General features: G+C 41.9%; 3 protein-coding genes across 3 annotated transcripts; all 3 read right to left on the bottom strand.

Annotated features, from left to right (window-relative positions):
- Nucleotides 1-2,066: 2,066 nt before the first annotated feature.
- LOC117761988 (acidic mammalian chitinase-like) lies at nucleotides 2,067-4,516 on the bottom strand. Its single transcript, XM_034586395.1, has 10 exons — nucleotides 4,416-4,516; nucleotides 4,127-4,328; nucleotides 3,956-4,012; nucleotides 3,697-3,862; nucleotides 3,379-3,503; nucleotides 3,166-3,289; nucleotides 2,883-3,065; nucleotides 2,678-2,797; nucleotides 2,453-2,591; nucleotides 2,067-2,368 (listed from the first exon to the last, which is right to left on the bottom strand). Exons 2-10 carry the CDS (start codon nucleotides 4,201-4,203, stop codon nucleotides 2,097-2,099), a joined length of 1,263 nt encoding a protein of 420 aa, XP_034442286.1. The 5' UTR covers nucleotides 4,204-4,328; nucleotides 4,416-4,516; the 3' UTR covers nucleotides 2,067-2,096.
- A 48-nt stretch (nucleotides 4,517-4,564) lies between these two features.
- LOC117761242 (acidic mammalian chitinase-like) lies at nucleotides 4,565-7,575 on the bottom strand. Its single transcript, XM_034584945.1, has 11 exons — nucleotides 7,551-7,575; nucleotides 7,398-7,427; nucleotides 7,109-7,310; nucleotides 6,938-6,994; nucleotides 6,679-6,844; nucleotides 6,361-6,485; nucleotides 6,148-6,271; nucleotides 5,865-6,047; nucleotides 5,660-5,779; nucleotides 5,435-5,573; nucleotides 4,565-4,668 (listed from the first exon to the last, which is right to left on the bottom strand). The coding sequence occupies exons 1-11, from the start codon at nucleotides 7,573-7,575 to the stop codon at nucleotides 4,565-4,567; spliced, it is 1,275 nt and encodes a 424-aa protein (XP_034440836.1).
- A 5,486-nt stretch (nucleotides 7,576-13,061) lies between these two features.
- LOC117762049 (acidic mammalian chitinase-like) lies at nucleotides 13,062-15,508 on the bottom strand. The gene is made up of 10 exons (XM_034586482.1): nucleotides 15,408-15,508; nucleotides 15,119-15,320; nucleotides 14,948-15,004; nucleotides 14,689-14,854; nucleotides 14,371-14,495; nucleotides 14,158-14,281; nucleotides 13,875-14,057; nucleotides 13,670-13,789; nucleotides 13,445-13,583; nucleotides 13,062-13,360 (listed from the first exon to the last, which is right to left on the bottom strand). The coding sequence occupies exons 2-10, from the start codon at nucleotides 15,193-15,195 to the stop codon at nucleotides 13,092-13,094; spliced, it is 1,260 nt and encodes a 419-aa protein (XP_034442373.1). The 5' UTR covers nucleotides 15,196-15,320; nucleotides 15,408-15,508; the 3' UTR covers nucleotides 13,062-13,091.
- Between the last annotated feature and the right edge of the window lie 1,897 nt (nucleotides 15,509-17,405).

Below are 17,405 nucleotides of genomic sequence, written 5' to 3'. Positions count from 1 at the left end.
TTCAAGTCAGGTTTGTAGTTAAAGCTAAAACTGTGTTATAATGTGATTATAAAACGGTCTCATTAGTTTCCTTTAGAGACAAGTGCTGCTGTTGTCATTATGTACAGGGAGTCACTTACAAGCATTGCTGTGATGGTAGGTTTATAATATTGTTAGGCTCTGTTGGTTACAGGACAACTACCTCAACAATTACATAAAGTTTGAAGTGGTTCAAATTTTCAACGTGTCATATGTTTTATCTTCACAATGTACCTTCACTAAATGTCTTTCATTGTTTAATGATTAGGTTCAAACTGTCAGTTTACAGACTGTCTACATATTTCAAGAGGTTATTGCAGCTATTGAACTGTTCTGTTAATAATACATTCCTGCCTTGTTTGCTGCAGATAGTATTTTCTCATCATTCTTTTAAGAGCTCCATCTGCTGGACATCATGGCCCTAAAAAGTACAGTTTTATTCCACACCTTGTACTATTTCATTAGAGATCATATTTCTGAAAGTACTGAAATGGTATTTTAATGTCCTTTTTAAAAACATACAGTATGAATAGGTTAATGTGCGACAACTCTATAATATGACTCTGCCTTGTAATAGGTAAAAGCAGTTTAATGCTTCTCTGTACCAAAACATGTTTTGTTAATAGGTTAACCCTAAAACTTTATTAAAGACTAAGAAAAAGCTTTTGGTTTCAGTGTAAGGTAACACCTAACACTGAAACAAAAACATCTAACCCTACACCACAAACTATAATTTAGCAAATTCACATGAGAATGACAAAAAACAAAGCACATAATTATGTATTTAACAGATTAAATAACTCATATACTACCTCATGATTGATGTACTACTGAATATAATGGCTTGTATAAGTTGTAAACCTGGTCTTGTGGCATTAGTCACAAACCTGAATGAAACTTGTGGTGCTGTCTTTGTATTGACAACTGTCTGAATAATAATCAGAATTCTTTTTTTATTGCCAAGTATATTTACACATACAGGAAATTGCCTTGGTGTGGTTGGTGCCTTTGGACATAAAAACAACAAATTGGACATAAAACAACAATATATACAGAAAAATAAAGGCCTAATGGTGAGTGTCTGTGGCAGCATTTCTTTTCTCTTATAAACTGTAGTCATCCATTAAGGCATTACAAACTAATCAATACTGATGGGTCCTGATAATTCACCTTGTCACCATATACTGAGGCTTGAGGCCTCTACAGCGGTCACAGGTTCAAGAGACCTTTGCTTCATGTCTTACCTGTTCTCTCCCACCTTTACCCCTTAGATTCTGCCCTATCAATAAAGGCCATGGTTTCAAAAAATTAAAAATAAAAAAAATAAAGACTGACCATTCCTGTAAGAGGGGTACATCATGGAAAGTCCTAATCAAGAACAGAAAGACACTAAGTAGGATATGAAAAGTCATAAGAAACATTCTCATTCACTACACAAAGGGAGTGAAATGATCAATAATTAATCATGTTTTTTTGTTAAAGGTTGATGGTAAAAAGTACAGATATTTGTGTTAGAATGTAAGAAGTAAAAGTAAAAAGTTATTCCCCAAAATGTTTGAAAAGAGTCATGGCTGAAGACATCTACATGCCACTACCCAATAAAGTTGTTGCGCCACCCACTGGTAACAGGAAGTTAACATGTTTTCATACTTTCCAACCTACTGGCATTAGGAAGTACTTCTCATGTCACAATCACCATTCCATATACATGTAATTATCATGGTCTAGTCTTAAGGTTTTGCACGCCAACAAAATGCATGTTTGGTGCACTCATTCACACAGTGTTCGGTGCAAGCGACAGCTCCTGTCAACCCTCGTCCTGCCTGGACCTCTGACATTTATCATGTGCGAGAACTCGTCCAATGCTGCTTGCAGCTTTAACTTATCATGTTTTTTGTTTAAAGTTTATCATCGATAAATAAACTGATTCCTCTTTGCTGATTTGTAGTTGAATGATTTTGATTGGAACATACATGAAATACACAAAACCACAAGGGACGTGAAATTGCTTTAAATGCCTTATTTATTCAGGTTTGATGAGTCAGGTGTTACACAGCTGTTCCTGAATTCTTGATGATTTAAGCCCAGTTGCAGCACTTGCAGCTGTCATCGAACACCAGGCCGACGGCACAGTGCTGGTCGTAGGTCTGTCCCTGGCTGCACTCATAGAAGTGGTTCTTGTTGGTTGGGTCTGGGAAGAGTCCATTGGCCTTTCCGGCACAGAAGCCAGCTCCTCCGCTGCTGCTGCCACCGCTGCTGCTGCCACCACTGCTGCCGCCACCACCGGGCTTGGGCTGAGCGTGTGCAGTTGGTGTGACTGGAGGCAGGGGGTCAGAACGAGAAGCACAAGCTGAGGAGAGAAATGAAAATATAGGTCAAACAATGAAATATTCTCATTGCGATTTTTACAGACGGATGTGTTTTTAATGCGTACAGGCTCCAGTTCCCAGTCCACTCTTGATGGTGTTGATCAGAGGGTATCTTCCCTGGCCACAGAAAGTGCCACTGAAATCATCCAGATCCAGACTCCACACCATGGCTCCACCGAAACCGCTCTGCTTCAGCCACTGAATCTGTAGAGCGGATGGGAGGTTAAACCAAGTGTTAAAAACACAACATTTGGAGACATGAATGTGAATAATGATATTCGACTTCATACCTTGATTTGGAAGCTCTTCACATTGTCATATCCAACCCAGGTTCCCTTGCTGTAGGCGTATGGAACATCCTGGGGGCTGTCCCAGGCCTGAGTGGCTCCCTGCTTCAGGAAAGTGCAGATCTGATGGCAGAGAGAACATTTACGTTTAGGATCCACACAAGATTTAAGTAAACATTGTCCATGGAAGAAAACAAGAAGCACTAACCTCATAGTAGGCCCAGAAACCAGCCTGACGACTGAAAGGTCCAGCAGGTCCAGGTCCACTGGCAGGAGCTCCCACAGCTGTGTTGGAGGAAGCCAGACGGAAGGTGTGGCCATAGGTGGGGAAACCAACCAGCAGCTTCTCAGCTGGGGCACCGTTGCTCTTCCAGTAGTTCATGGCATAGTCCTGCACATGAGAGAGTACAGACCAGCATGAATGTCTACTCCTTGATGTCATGTTTATTCATTTACAGCAAACAGAGACAAATAATGGTCGCTTCACTCACCACATTGAAGTAGATCATGGATCCCTGGTCAGAGGGTCCTTTGTACAGAGGACTGTTCTCTCCAACGTTGTGCTCCCAAGAACCGTGGAAGTCATAGGTCATGACGTGGAAGTAGTCCAGCACACTGGTCAACAGACAAAAGGATTCATGTTTAGCGTATTGTAAAACAATTGTGAGGGTGTGTAACGTTTGCACACATATGCACACACTTACGCGCCAATCTGAGCGATCTGGTATCCAGAGTCAATGGTTCCCTTGCCAGCAGAGACAGCAGCAGTCAGCATCAGACGGGGACGGTTGGTCTTCTTGCCCTCAGCCTCAAAGGCGCTCATCAGTTCCTTTAGATGGACAAAGAAAAAGAAACAGTAACAGTTGCATGTTTTTTAAAAGTATAGATAAATCCATCTGTTGATTGATATGTTGCACTCTCAACACTCTAACACAGTTACTTGCAGGTTTTGCCAGTGACATGTCACCACAGTAGCATTGGTCTACAACCCGGATTCATCATAGGCCATCAATAAGACCCACCTGGACCAGAACGGTGTAGCGCTCCTTATCCTGAGCTGGGGAGCCACGAGAGCCGGGGTACTCCCAGTCAATATCCAGACCATCAAACTCATACTGACGCAGGAATGTGATCACGCTGGTGATGAAGGTCTGACGATTGGCAGGGGAGGAAACCATGGCTGTGAACCTGGAGGAGGTCAAGAAGACAGTCAGAGCGAAGTTCCTGCAAGTGTCACAAGATCCTCTTGGTGAGAATATTGATCCTCGTGTCATCACTTACTTCTGAGTACCAAAGTTCCAGCCTCCGATGGCCAGCAGAGTCTTCAGGTTGCTGTTCCTGCAAACGACAACAACATCCACTTAAAACTCTCTCATTATCAAAGTACTGTAATGTGTGTTTCCATGTGTTCTGGAGTCTCACTGTCACTACAGAGCATTTGTGTTTACTTACTGGTTCTTCAGAGCCTGGAACTGTCCATAGAGTTTCTCATCGTCCCACTCGTAGGTCTTGATCATGTTGCCGTCCATTCCAGCGAAGGCATAGATGAGGTGGTCACAGAGACATGGGTCAATGTTGGTGGGGAAATACTTGCCTGCTCCAGGACGGTACTGTCCCCAGTTGGTGAAATAACAGGAGAGGATGTAGGATGATCCTGCGGCACATGGAATAATCACTCTTACATTAGGCTACAAACTTCAATACGCATGAGCAACACTGAGTGGAGAGAGGATATAATTACCTAGCTGCACGTGCAGCAGGAGTGCCAGTCCTGCAGAGAGAAGAAAAACGATTAGGAGAGAGGGAAGAGGCAGCAGGTTGAGAAGTTAACATGAAGTTAAATTGTGTTGTTACAAAGTTTGAAAGGTTTCAGTGAACAAGGAGCTCAGCTTACCGACGCAGATGAGTAGCTTGCCCATGTTGTCTCTGTACAATGAGCTTAGGCTCCTCGGACCCTTTTATACTCCTCAGGTCCTCCTCCATATCTGCAATATCTGTGAAGTGTGTTTGAAGAGGCTTGAAGACTCAGCAAAAGTGAAAGTCAAACTTGTTATTTTATTTGTTCACGGCTGATAACCTTCATGTGACTTTTTGATAACGATATGATCCGATATAAACTAACTATTTCCAAGGCTTTTAAAGTTGGCAGAACAGAGTCTAACTGTTTCACGTGGCTTCATATTCACATCAGGTTTTTCACTGTTTCACTTTCAATGGTTTACAGGTGTTTTAAAAATTGTATTTTCCATAATCGGTCCTCATGACGTAAGTGAATTACCCACCTTTTTCCATTGACCTTTTTCCCACATATGGAGGAGTCGAGTACCCGTATACATGTAATTACCATGGCCTGGTCTAAAGGTTTTGCACGCCAACAAAATGCATGTTTGGTGCACTCATTCACACAGTGTTCGGTGCAAGTGACAGCTCCTGTCAACCCTTGTCCTGCCTGGACCTCTGACATTTATCATGTGCGAGAACTCGTCCAATGCTGCTTGCAGCTTTAACTTATCATGTTTTTTGTTTAAAGTTTATCATCGATAAATAAACTGATTCCTCTTTGCTGATTTGTAGTTGAATGATTTTGATTGGAACATACATGAAATACACAAAACCACAAGGGACGTGAAACTGCTTTAAATGCCTTATTTATTCAGGTTTGATGAGTCAGGTGTTACACAGCTGTTCCTGAATTCTTGATGATTTAAGCCCAGTTCCAGCACTTGCAGCTGTCATCGAACACGTGTTTTTAATGCGTACAGGCTCCAGTTCCCAGTCCACTCTTGATGGTGTTGATCAGAGGGTATCTTCCCTGGCCACAGAAAGTGCCACTGAAATCATCCAGATCCAGAGTCCACACCATGGCTCCACCGAAACCGCTCTGCTTCAGCCACTGAATCTGTAGAGCGGATCGGAGGTTAAACCAAGTGTTAAAAACACAACATTTGGAAACATGAATGTGAATAATGATATTCAACTTCATACCTTGATTTGGAAGCTCTTCACATTGTCATATCCAACCCAGGTTCCCTTGCTGTAGGCGTATGGAACATCCTGGGAGCTGTCCCAGGCCTGAGTGGCTCCCTGCTTTAGGAAAGTGCAGATCTGATGGCAGAGAGAACATTTACGTTAAGGATCTACGCAAGATTTAAGTAAACATTGTCCATGGAAGACAACAAGAAGCACTAACCTCATAGTAGGCCAAGAAACCAGCCTGACGACTGAAAGGTCCAGCAGGTCCAGGTCCACTGGCAGGAGCTCCCACAGCTGTGTTGGAGGAAGCCAGACGGAAGGTGTGGCCATAGGTGGGGAAACCAACCAGCAGCTTCTCAGCTGGGGCACCGTTGCTCTTCCAGTAGTTCATGGCATAGTCCTGCACATGAGAGAGTACAGACCAGCATGAATGTCTACTCCTTGATGTCATGTTTATTCATTTACAGCAAACAGAGACAAATAATGGTCGCTTCACTCACCATATTGAAGTAGATCATGGATCCCTGGTCAGAGGGTCCTTTGTACAGAGGACTGTTCTCTCCAACGTTGTGCTCCCCAGAACCGTGGAAGTCATAAGTCATGACGTGGATGTAGTCCAGCACACTGGTCAACAGACAAAAGGATTCATGTTTAGCGTATTGTACAACAATTGTGAGGGTGTGTAACGTTTGCACACATATGCACACACTTACGCGCCAATCTGAGCGATTTGGTATCCAGAGTCAATGGTTCCCTTGCCAGCAGAGACAGCAGCAGTCAGCATCAGACGGGGACGGTTGGTGTTCTTGCCCTCAGCCTCAAAGGCGCTCATCAGTTCCTTTAGATGGACAAAGAGAAAGAAACAGTAACAGTTGCATGTTTTTTAAAAGTATAGATAAATCCATCTGTTGATTGATATGTCGCACTCTCAACACTCTAACACAGTTACTTGCAGGTTTTGCCAGTGACATGTCACCACAGTAGTATTGGTCTACAACCCGGATTCATCATAGGCCATCAATAAGACCCACCTGGACCAGAACGGTGTAGCGCTCCTTATCCTGAGCTGGGGAGCCACGAGAGCCGGGGAACTCCCAGTCAATATCCAGACCATCAAACTCATACTGACGCAGGAATGTGATCACGCTGGTGATGAAGGTCTGACGATTGGCAGGGGAGGAAACCATGGCTGTGAACCTGGAGGAGGTCAAGAAGACAGTCAGAGCGAAGTTCCTGCAAGTGTCACAAGATCCTCTTGGTGAGAATATTGATCCTCGTGTCATCACTTACTTCTGAGTACCAAAGTTCCAGCCTCCGATGGCCAGCAGAGTCTTCAGGTTGCTGTTCCTGCAAACGACAACAACATCCACTTAAAACTCTCTCATTATCAAAGTACTGTAATGTGTGTTTCCATGTGTTCTGGAGTCTCACTGTCACTACAGAGCATTTGTGTTTACTTACTGGTTCTTCAGAGCCTGGAACTGTCCATAGAGTTTCTCATCGTCCCACTCGTAGGTCTTGATCATGTTGCCGTCCATTCCAGCGAAGGCATAGATGAGGTGGTCACAGAGACATGGGTCAATGTTGGTGGGGAAATACTTGCCTGCTCCAGGACGGTACTGTCCCCAGTTGGTGAAATAACAGGAGAGGATGTAGGATGATCCTGCGGCACATGGAATAATCACTCTTACATTAGGCTACAAACTTCAATACGCATGAGCAACACTGAGTGGAGAGAGGATATAATTACCTAGCTGCACGTGCAGCAGGAGTGCCAGTCCTGCAGAGAGAAGAAAAACGATTAGGAGAGAGGGAAGAGGCAGCAGGTTGAGAAGTTAACATGAAGTTAAATTGTGTTGTTACAAAGTTTGAAAGGTTTCAGTGAACAAGGAGCTCAGCTTACCGACGCAGATGAGTAGCTTGCCCATGTTGTCTCTGTACAATGAGCTTAGGCTCCTCGGACCCTTTTATACTCCTCAGGTCCTCCTCCATATCTGCAATATCTGTGAAGTGTCTTTGAAGAGGCTTGAAGACTCAGCAAAACTGAAAAGTCAAACTTGTTATTTTATTTGTTCACAGCTGATAACCTTCATGTGACTTTTTGATAATGATATGATCCGATATAAACTAATTATTTCCAAGGCTTTTAAAGTTGGCAGAACAGAGTCTAACTGTTTGACGTGGCTTCATATTCACATCAGGTTTTTCACTGTTTCACTTTCAATGGTTTACAGGTGTTTTAAAAATTGTATTTTCCATAATCGGTCCTCATGACGTAAGTGAATTACCCACCTTTTTCCATTGACCTTTTTCCCACCTATGGAGGAGTAGAGTACCCAGACTGGGGCTTGGCTCTGGGTTGGTGCATGTCTGCGTTCATCCTTATCTGGATCCCTTTTGTCATTGGGTATAGGCTGATGAGAGCAGAGGGAGGCCTCTTGGGGGTGCGTACTTTGTCTTTGTTAATTGTATGTTCTGTAAATTGTGTAAAACAGTGTAAGTGTGTACTTATATTCAGGGTCACTTCTAATTGTGTAATACTGTACTTTCCACAGCGTTTGAAGTCAGTGTGCACTCCCTCTGAGGATTGGCATCCATACCTGGAGATCCACCGAGGAGAAAGGTACTCAGAAGAAAGCTGTCGGCAAAGGAAAGCATTATCAACAAGGAGCAAGCCAATATAACACAACATTTTTACTGCAAATGCAATTCTAATATTGATTTGTGTGTCATGTTTTCTTGTGTCCAAGGTCATATTCAATTATGAAGTAGTAGTCGATATAAAATCCATCCAGATTGGGTGCAGTATTGGCCTTTGCAGCCCATTACTTCTCAAACTGAACTGAGCGGTTCCTTTCTAGCACATTATGTTTTGAGGTATTAAACGGAAAATAGTTTACATTTTACAAACACTACATGTACAGATTTCAGGAGCAGGTACACAGTTATATACATTTTTTGAATTCCAGTTCATGACACTGACACTGATTATGATTATGTCAAAGCTTCATTCAGGAATGTAGAACTAGTAGTTAAAATAAATGATCTGACCTTCAACACAGACACATATATATTTATTTTCTTCAAGTCACTAGAAAAGTGACAGTGAGGACTTGTAGGGCGCCATGGGTTGATGTGGAACTAAAGGGCTATATGTCTCAGCGTAATCAGGCCAAGGAAAAGGCACAGAACAGTGGTTGTACTAAGGACAGAGAAAACTATTGTAAACTGAGAAATCAAGTTACAAAACTCAATCAAAGGAAAAAGAAACAATATTATGCTTTGCAATTAATCAGGACAAAGAATGACCCGAAAAAGCTTTGGAGTATGCTTAATGGTATAATGGGAAGAAAAACCTCTCCACAACCTACATTCATTGAAAGTGGGGGTACCTTTATCACAAAACCCAAAGAAATTGCAGATCACTTGAATAATTTTTTCAGAAGCAAGGTAAATAAATTTAGGAAAGAATCATCACAGAGGGCTGACAACAGTTCAACCATTGTCAACATCCAAGACTATATGAAGGACAAACTTTGCCAGTTTGAGTTTAGCGAACTAACAGTGGAAACAGTGGTTCAGCGGGTGAAAGTGGCATGTGGTGACAAACAACCAGGGATGGATGGGATAGGTGGTAAACTGATTGGAATAGCTGTAGATTATGTTGCACAACCAATCTGTCATATACTAAACACCAGTCTGAAACTATCAATCTTTCCTCAAGCCTGGAAAGACGCTAAAATGATTCCCCTGCCTAAAGATAAGAAAACATCATTTAGTGGCCCAAATAGTCGTCCAATAAGCCTGTTACCAGCACTGAGTAAGATTCTTGAGAAGGCTGTATTTGATCAAATACAGGAATACTTCTCAGTAAATAATCTGTTAACAAAGTACCAGCATGCTTACAGAAAGGGACATTCCACATGCACAGCACTGACGCAAATGTCAGATGACTGGTACAGAGATCTAGATAACAAAATGTTATGTGGAGCAGTCCTTCTGGATTTTACAGCAGCATTTGATGTCCTTGAACATAAGCTTCTTCTGGAAAAACTGGTGTGCTATGGTTTTAAACCATCTGCAGCTACCTGGATGGAAAGTTATCTAATAAATAGATCACAGAGAGTCTTCTTTAATGGAAGTCACTCGGACAGTGTGCTGGTGGAAAGTGGAATTCCACAGGGAAGCTGTCTAGGCCCACTAATGTACTCTATCTTCACTAATGATTTACCTCAAGTATTAAGAAGTGCAAATCTAAGTATGTATGCAGATGACACTACTGTATATGCATCAGCAAAAACAGCAGAAGAACTGACAGTCATCCTAAACAGGGAGCTAAGTTCCATTGGAAAGTGGGTCCTTGAAAACAAGATGGTTCTCAACTTAGCTAAGACAAAAAGCATCATCTTTGGGTCTAATCATTCTCTTAGAGCAGAGCCAGAGCTTAGACTGTGCATAGATGGAATATCCATCAAACAAGTAAAGGTAACCAAGCTATTGGGAGTCACCCTAGATGATAAACTGTCCTGGCCAAAGCACATTGACACTATTGTCAATAAAATGGGCAAAGCACTAGCTGTAGTCAGACGATGTAGAAATCATCTTACACCTGATCTAAGAATACTGGTAGCTAGCTCTCTTGTTCTGTCACAGCTGGATTATTGTCAGATAGTATGGGCAAATGCCACCAAGAAAGAGCTGAATAAACTACACCTAGTACAGAACAAGGCTGCACGTTTTGCTCTACAGTGTCCTTACAGAACCAGCATACAGAGTATGCATGCCAGTCTCCACTGGCTAAAAGTTGAAGACAGGATGGCTGCTGCACTTCTTTTATCAACATGGCGCCTCTTGCAGTCTAAAACGCCAGCAGATCAGTATAGGCAACTAAATAAAAATGTAGCCTCACATAACTATGCCACTAGACGAGTAATAGAAGGTAGGTTTTCACTCCCCAGAGCTAATACCAATTTTCTTAAACGCACTGTGGGATACAGAGCCATGAAGTCATGGAACCTACTACCAACAGAAATTATAAACGTGACACGTAAATGTATGTTCAAAAAGCAAATAATAAAACACTTGGGTACAGCATACTTGTGACACTAGATGGTGATGTACTGTACATAAAAATGTGTAGTATTCTCTTACATGGTTTGCAGTTTTCGCTTCTATGGAATTGGATATATCAGTGTTTTATATCATGACAAAGGTAAAATTGCATAACCACTATGTTAATGTTTGATATTTGTAATGTAAAATTGTATGATCATTATTTGTATGTATTTTAACTTTTGATATTTGTAATGTAACGTATGTTTTAAATGTTTGATATTGGTATTGTAATGTATGTTTTAAATGTTTGATATTTGTGTGTATGTTTTAAATGTGGACCCCACTAAAAGTAGCTCTGTCTTAGGGTAGAGCTAATGGGGATCCTTCTAAATAAACAAATAAACAAAAGTCAGGTTTGTAGTTAAAGCTAAAACTGTGTTATAATGTGATTATAAAACGGTCTCATTAGTTTCCTTTAGAGACAAGTGCTGCTGTTGTCATTGTGTACAGGGAGTCACTTACAAGCATTGCTGTGATGGTAGGTTTATACCATTTTTAGGCTCTGTTGGTTTCAGGACAACTACCTCAACAATTACATAAAGTTTGAAGTGGTTCAAATTTTCAACGTGTCATATTTTTTATCTCCACAATGTACCTTCACTAAAGTTCTTTCATTGTTTAACGATTAGGTTCAAACTGTCAGTTTACAGACTGTCTACATATTTCAAGAGGTTATTGCAGCTATTGAACTGTTCTGTTAATAATACATTCCTGCCTTGTTTGCTGCAGATAGTATTTTCTCATCATTCTTTTAAGAGCTCCATCTGCTGGACATCATGGCCCTAAAAAGTACAGTTTCTATTCCACACCTTGTACTATTTTCATTACAGATCATATTTCTGAAAGTACTGAAATGGTATTTTAATGTCCTTTTTAAAAACATACAGTATGAATAGGTTAATGTGCGACAACTCTCCAATATGACTCTGCCTTGTAATAGGTAAAAGCAGTTTAATGCTTCTCTGTACCAAAACATGTTTTGTTAATGTGTTAACCCTAAAACTTTATTGAAGACTAAGAAAAAGCTTTTGGAGGCATATATTTTGCAGAATGCAAAAGGTAACACCTAACACTGAAACAAAAACATCTAACCCTACACCACAAACTATAATTTAGCAGATTCACATGAGAATGACAAAAAACAAAGCACATAATTATGTATTTAACAGATTAAATAACTCATATACTACCTCATGATTGATGTACTACTGAATATAATGGCTTGTATAAGTTGTAAACCTGGTCTTGTGGCATTAGTCACAAACCTGAATGAAACTTGTGGTGCTGTCTTTGTATTGACAACTGTCTGAATAATAAAGGCCTAATGGTGAGTGTCTGTGGCAGCATTTCTTTTCTCTTATAAACTGTAGTCATCCATTAAGGAATTACAAACTAATCAATACTGATGGGTCCTGATAATTCACCTTGTCACCATATACTGAGGCTTGAGGCCTCTACAGTGGTCGCAAGTTCAAGAGACCTTTGCTTCATGTCTTACCTGTTCTCTCCCACCTTTACCCCTTAGATTCTGCCCTATCAATAAAGGCCATGGTTTCAAAAAATAAAAAATAAAAATAAAATAAAGACTGACCATTCCTGGAAGAGGGGTACATGGAAAGTCCTAATCAAGAACAGAAAGACACTAAGTAGGATATGAAAAGTCATAAGAAACATTCTCATTCACTACACAAAGGGAGTGAAATGATCAATAATTAATCATCTTTTTTTGTTAAAGGTTGATGGTAAAAAGTACAGATATTTGTGTTAGAATGTAAGAAGTAAAAGTAAAAATTCTTCCCCAAAATGTTTGAAAAGAGTCCTGGCTGAAGACATCTACATGCCACTACCCAATAAAGTTGTTGCGCCACCCACTGGTAACAGGAAGTTACATGTTTTCATACTTTCCAACCTACTGGCATTAGGAAGTACTTCTCATGTCACAATCACCATTCCATATACATGTAATTACCATGGCCTGGTCTAAAGGTTTTGCACGCCAACAAAATGCATGTTTGGTGCACTCATTCACACAGTGTTCGGTGCAAGTGACAGCTCCTGTCAACCCTCGTCCTGCCTGGACCTCTGACATTTATCATGTGCGAGAACTCGTCCAATGCTGCTTGCAGCTTTAACTTATCATGTTTTTTGTTTAAAGTTTATCATCGATAAATAAACTGATTCCTCTTTGCTGATTTGTAGTTGAATGATTTTGATTGGAACATACATGAAATACACAAAACCACAAGGGACGTGAAATTGCTTTAAATGCCTTATTTATTCAGGTTTGATGAGTCAGGTGTTACACAGCTGTTCCTGAATTCTTGATGATTTAAGCCCAGTTGCAGCACTTGCAGCTGTCATCGAACACCAGGCCGACGGCACAGTGCTGGTCGTAGGTCTGTCCCTGGCTGCACTCATAGAAGTGGTTCTTGTTGGTTGGGTCTGGGAAGAGTCCATTGGCCTTTCCGGCACAGAAGCCAGATCCTCCGCTGCTGCCACCGCTGCTGCTGCCACCACTGCTGCCGCCACCACCGGGCTTGGGCTGAGCGTGTGCGGTTGGTGTGACTGGGGGCAGGGGGTCAGAACGAGAAGCACAAGCTGAGGAGAGAAATGAAAATATAGGTCAAACAATGAAATATTCTCATTGCGATTTTTACAGACGGATGTGTTTTTAATGCGTACAGGCTCCAGTTCCCAGTCCACTCTTGATGGTGTTGATCAGAGGGTATCTTCCCTGGCCACAGAAAGTGCCACTGAAATCATCCAGATCCAGACTCCACACCATGGCTCCACCGAAACCGCTCTGCTTCAGCCACTGAATCTGTAGAGCGGATGGGAGGTTAAACCAAGTGTTAAAAACACAACATTTGGAGACATGAATGTGAATAATGATATTCAACTTCATACCTTGATTTGGAAGCTCTTCACATTGTCATATCCAACCCAGGTTCCCTTGCTGTAGGCGTATGGAACATCCTGGGGGCTGTCCCAGGCCTGAGTGGCTCCCTGCTTCAGGAAAGTGCAGATCTGATGGCAGAGAGAACATTTACGTTAAGGATCCACACAAGATTTAAGTAAACATTGTCCATGGAAGAAAACAAGAAGCACTAACCTCATAGTAGGCCCAGAAACCAGCCTGACGACTGAAAGGTCCAGCAGGTCCAGGTCCACTGGCAGGAGCTCCCACAGCTGTGTTGGAGGAAGCCAGACGGAAGGTGTGGCCATAGGTGGGGAAACCAACCAGCAGCTTCTCAGCTGGGGCACCGTTGCTCTTCCAGTAGTTCATGGCATAGTCCTGCACATGAGAGAGTACAGACCAGCATGAATGTCTACTCCTTGATGTCATGTTTATTCATTTACAGCAAACAGAGACAAATAATGGTCGCTTCACTCACCACATTGAAGTAGATCATGGATCCCTGGTCAGAGGGTCCTTTGTACAGAGGACTGTTCTCTCCAACGTTGTGCTCCCAAGAACCGTGGAAGTCATAGGTCATGACGTGGAAGTAGTCCAGCACACTGGTCAACAGACAAAAGGATTCATGTTTAGCGTATTGTAAAACAATTGTGAGGGTGTGTAACGTTTGCACACATATGCACACACTTACGCGCCAATCTGAGCGATCTGGTATCCAGAGTCAATGGTTCCCTTGCCAGCAGAGACAGCAGCAGTCAGCATCAGACGGGGACGGTTGGTCTTCTTGCCCTCAGCCTCAAAGGCGCTCATCAGTTCCTTTAGATGGACAAAGAAAAAGAAACAGTAACAGTTGCATGTTTTTTAAAAGTATAGATAAATCCATCTGTTGATTGATATGTTGCACTCTCAACAGTCTAACACAGTTACTTGCAGGTTTTGCCAGTGACATGTCACCACAGTAGCATTGGTCTACAACCCGGATTCATCATAGGCCATCAATAAGACCCACCTGGACCAGAACGGTGTAGCGCTCCTTATCCTGAGCTGGGGAGCCACGAGAGCCGGGGTACTCCCAGTCAATATCCAGACCATCAAACTCATACTGACGCAGGAATGTGATCACGCTGGTGATGAAGGTCTGACGATTGGCAGGGGAGGAAACCATGGCTGTGAACCTGGAGGAGGTCAAGAAGACAGTCAGAGCGAAGTTCCTGCAAGTGTCACAAGATCCTCTTGGTGAGAATATTGATCCTCGTGTCATCACTTACTTCTGAGTACCAAAGTTCCAGCCTCCGATGGCCAGCAGAGTCTTCAGGTTGCTGTTCCTGCAAACGACAACAACATCCACTTAAAACTCTCTCATTATCAAAGTACTGTAATGTGTGTTTCCATGTGTTCTGGAGTCTCACTGTCACTACAGAGCATTTGTGTTTACTTACTGGTTCTTCAGAGCCTGGAACTGTCCATAGAGTTTCTCATCGTCCCACTCGTAGGTCTTGATCATGTTGCCGTCCATTCCAGCGAAGGCATAGATGAGGTGGTCACAGAGACATGGGTCAATGTTGGTGGGGAAATACTTGCCTGCTCCAGGACGGTACTGTCCCCAGTTGGTGAAATAACAGGAGAGGATGTAGGATGATCCTGCGGCACATGGAATAATCACTCTTACATTAGGCTACAAACTTCAATACGCATGAGCAACACTGAGTGGAGAGAGGATATAATTACCTAGCTGCACGTGCAGCAGGAGTGCCAGTCCTGCAGAGAGAAGAAAAACGATTAGGAGAGAGGGAAGAGGCAGCAGGTTGAGAAGTTAACATGAAGTTAAATTGTGTTGTTACAAAGTTTGAAAGGTTTCAGTGAACAAGGAGCTCAGCTTACCGACGCAGATGAGTAGCTTGCCCATGTTGTCTCTGTACAATGAGCTTAGGCTCCTCGGACCCTTTTATACTCCTCAGGTCCTCCTCCATATCTGCAATATCTGTGAAGTGTCTTTGAAGAGGCTTGAAGACTCAGCAAAACTGAAAAGTCAAACTTGTTATTTTATTTGTTCACAGCTGATAACCTTCATGTGACTTTTTGATAATGATATGATCCGATATAAACTAATTATTTTCAAGGCTTTTAAAGTTGGCAGAACAGAGTCTAACTGTTTGACGTGGCTTCATATTCACATCAGGTTTTTCACTGTTTCACTTTCAATGGTTTACAGGTGTTTTAAAAATTGTATTTTCCATAATCGGTCCTCATGACGTAAGTGAATTACCCACCTTTTTCCATTGACCTTTTTCCCACCTATGGAGGAGTAGAGTACCCAGACTGGGGCTTGGCTCTGGGTTGGTGCATGTCTGCGTTCATCCTTATCTGGATCCCTTTTGTCATTGGGTATAGGCTGATGAGAGCAGAGGGAGGCCTCTTGGGGGTGCGTACTTTGTCTTTGTTAATTGTATGTTCTGTAAATTGTGTAAAACAGTGTAAGTGTGTACTTATATTCAGGGTCACTTCTAATTGTGTAATACTGTACTTTCCACAGCGTTTGAAGTCAGTGTGCACTCCCTCTGAGGATTGGCATCCATACCTGGAGATCCACCGAGGAGAAAGGTACTCAGAAGAAAGCTGTCGGCAAAGGAAAGCATTATCAACAAGGAGCAAGCCAATATAACACAACATTTTTACTGCAAATGCAATTCTAATATTGATTTGTGTGTCATGTTTTCTTGTGTCCAAGGTCATATTCAATTATGAAGTAGTAGTCGATATAAAATCCATCCAGATTGGGTGCAGTATTGGCCTTTGCAGCCCATTACTTCTCAAACTGAACTGAGCGGTTCCTTTCTAGCACATTATGTTTTGAGGTATTAAACGGAAAATAGTTTACATTTTACAAACACTACATGTACAGATTTCAGGAGCAGGTACACAGTTATATACATTTTTTGAATTCCAGTTCATGACACTGACACTGATTATGATTATGTCAAAGCTTCATTCAGGAATGTAGAACTAGTAGTTAAAATAAATGATCTGACCTTCAACACAGACACATATATATTTATTTTCTTCAAGTCACTAGAAAAGTGACAGTGAGGACTTGTAGGGCGCCATGGGTTGATGTGGAACTAAAGGGCTATATGTCTCAGCGTAATCAGGCCAAGGAAAAGGCACAGAACAGTGGTTGTACTAAGGACAGAGAAAACTATTGTAAACTGAGAAATCAAGTTACAAAACTCAATCAAAGGAAAAAGAAACAATATTATGCTTTGCAATTAATCAGGACAAAGAATGACCCAAAAAAGCTTTGGAGTATGCTTAATGGTATAATGGGAAGAAAAACCTCTCCACAACCTACATTCATTGAAAGTGGGGGTACCTTTGTCACAAAACCCAAAGAAATTGCAGATCACTTGAATAATTTTTTCAGAAGCAAGGTAAATAAATTAAGGAAAGAATCATCACAGAGGGCTGACAACAGTTCAACCATTGTCAACATCCAAGACTATATGAAGGACAAACTTTGCCAGTTTGAGTTTAGCGAACTAACAGTGGAAACAGTGGTTCAGCGGGTGAAAGTGGCATGTGGTGACAAACAACCAGGGATGGATGGGATAGGTGGTAAACTGATTGGAATAGCTGTAGATTATGTTGCACAACCAATCTGTCATATACTAAACACCAGTCTGAAACTATCAATCTTTCCTCAAGCCTGGAAAGACGCTAAAATGATTC

The sequence above is a fragment of the Hippoglossus hippoglossus genome, chromosome 5, assembly GCF_009819705.1.
Source record: "Hippoglossus hippoglossus isolate fHipHip1 chromosome 5, fHipHip1.pri, whole genome shotgun sequence".
Lineage (NCBI taxonomy): Eukaryota > Metazoa > Chordata > Actinopteri > Pleuronectiformes > Pleuronectidae > Hippoglossus > Hippoglossus hippoglossus.
This window is presented reverse-complemented; position numbering and strand designations above follow the sequence as displayed.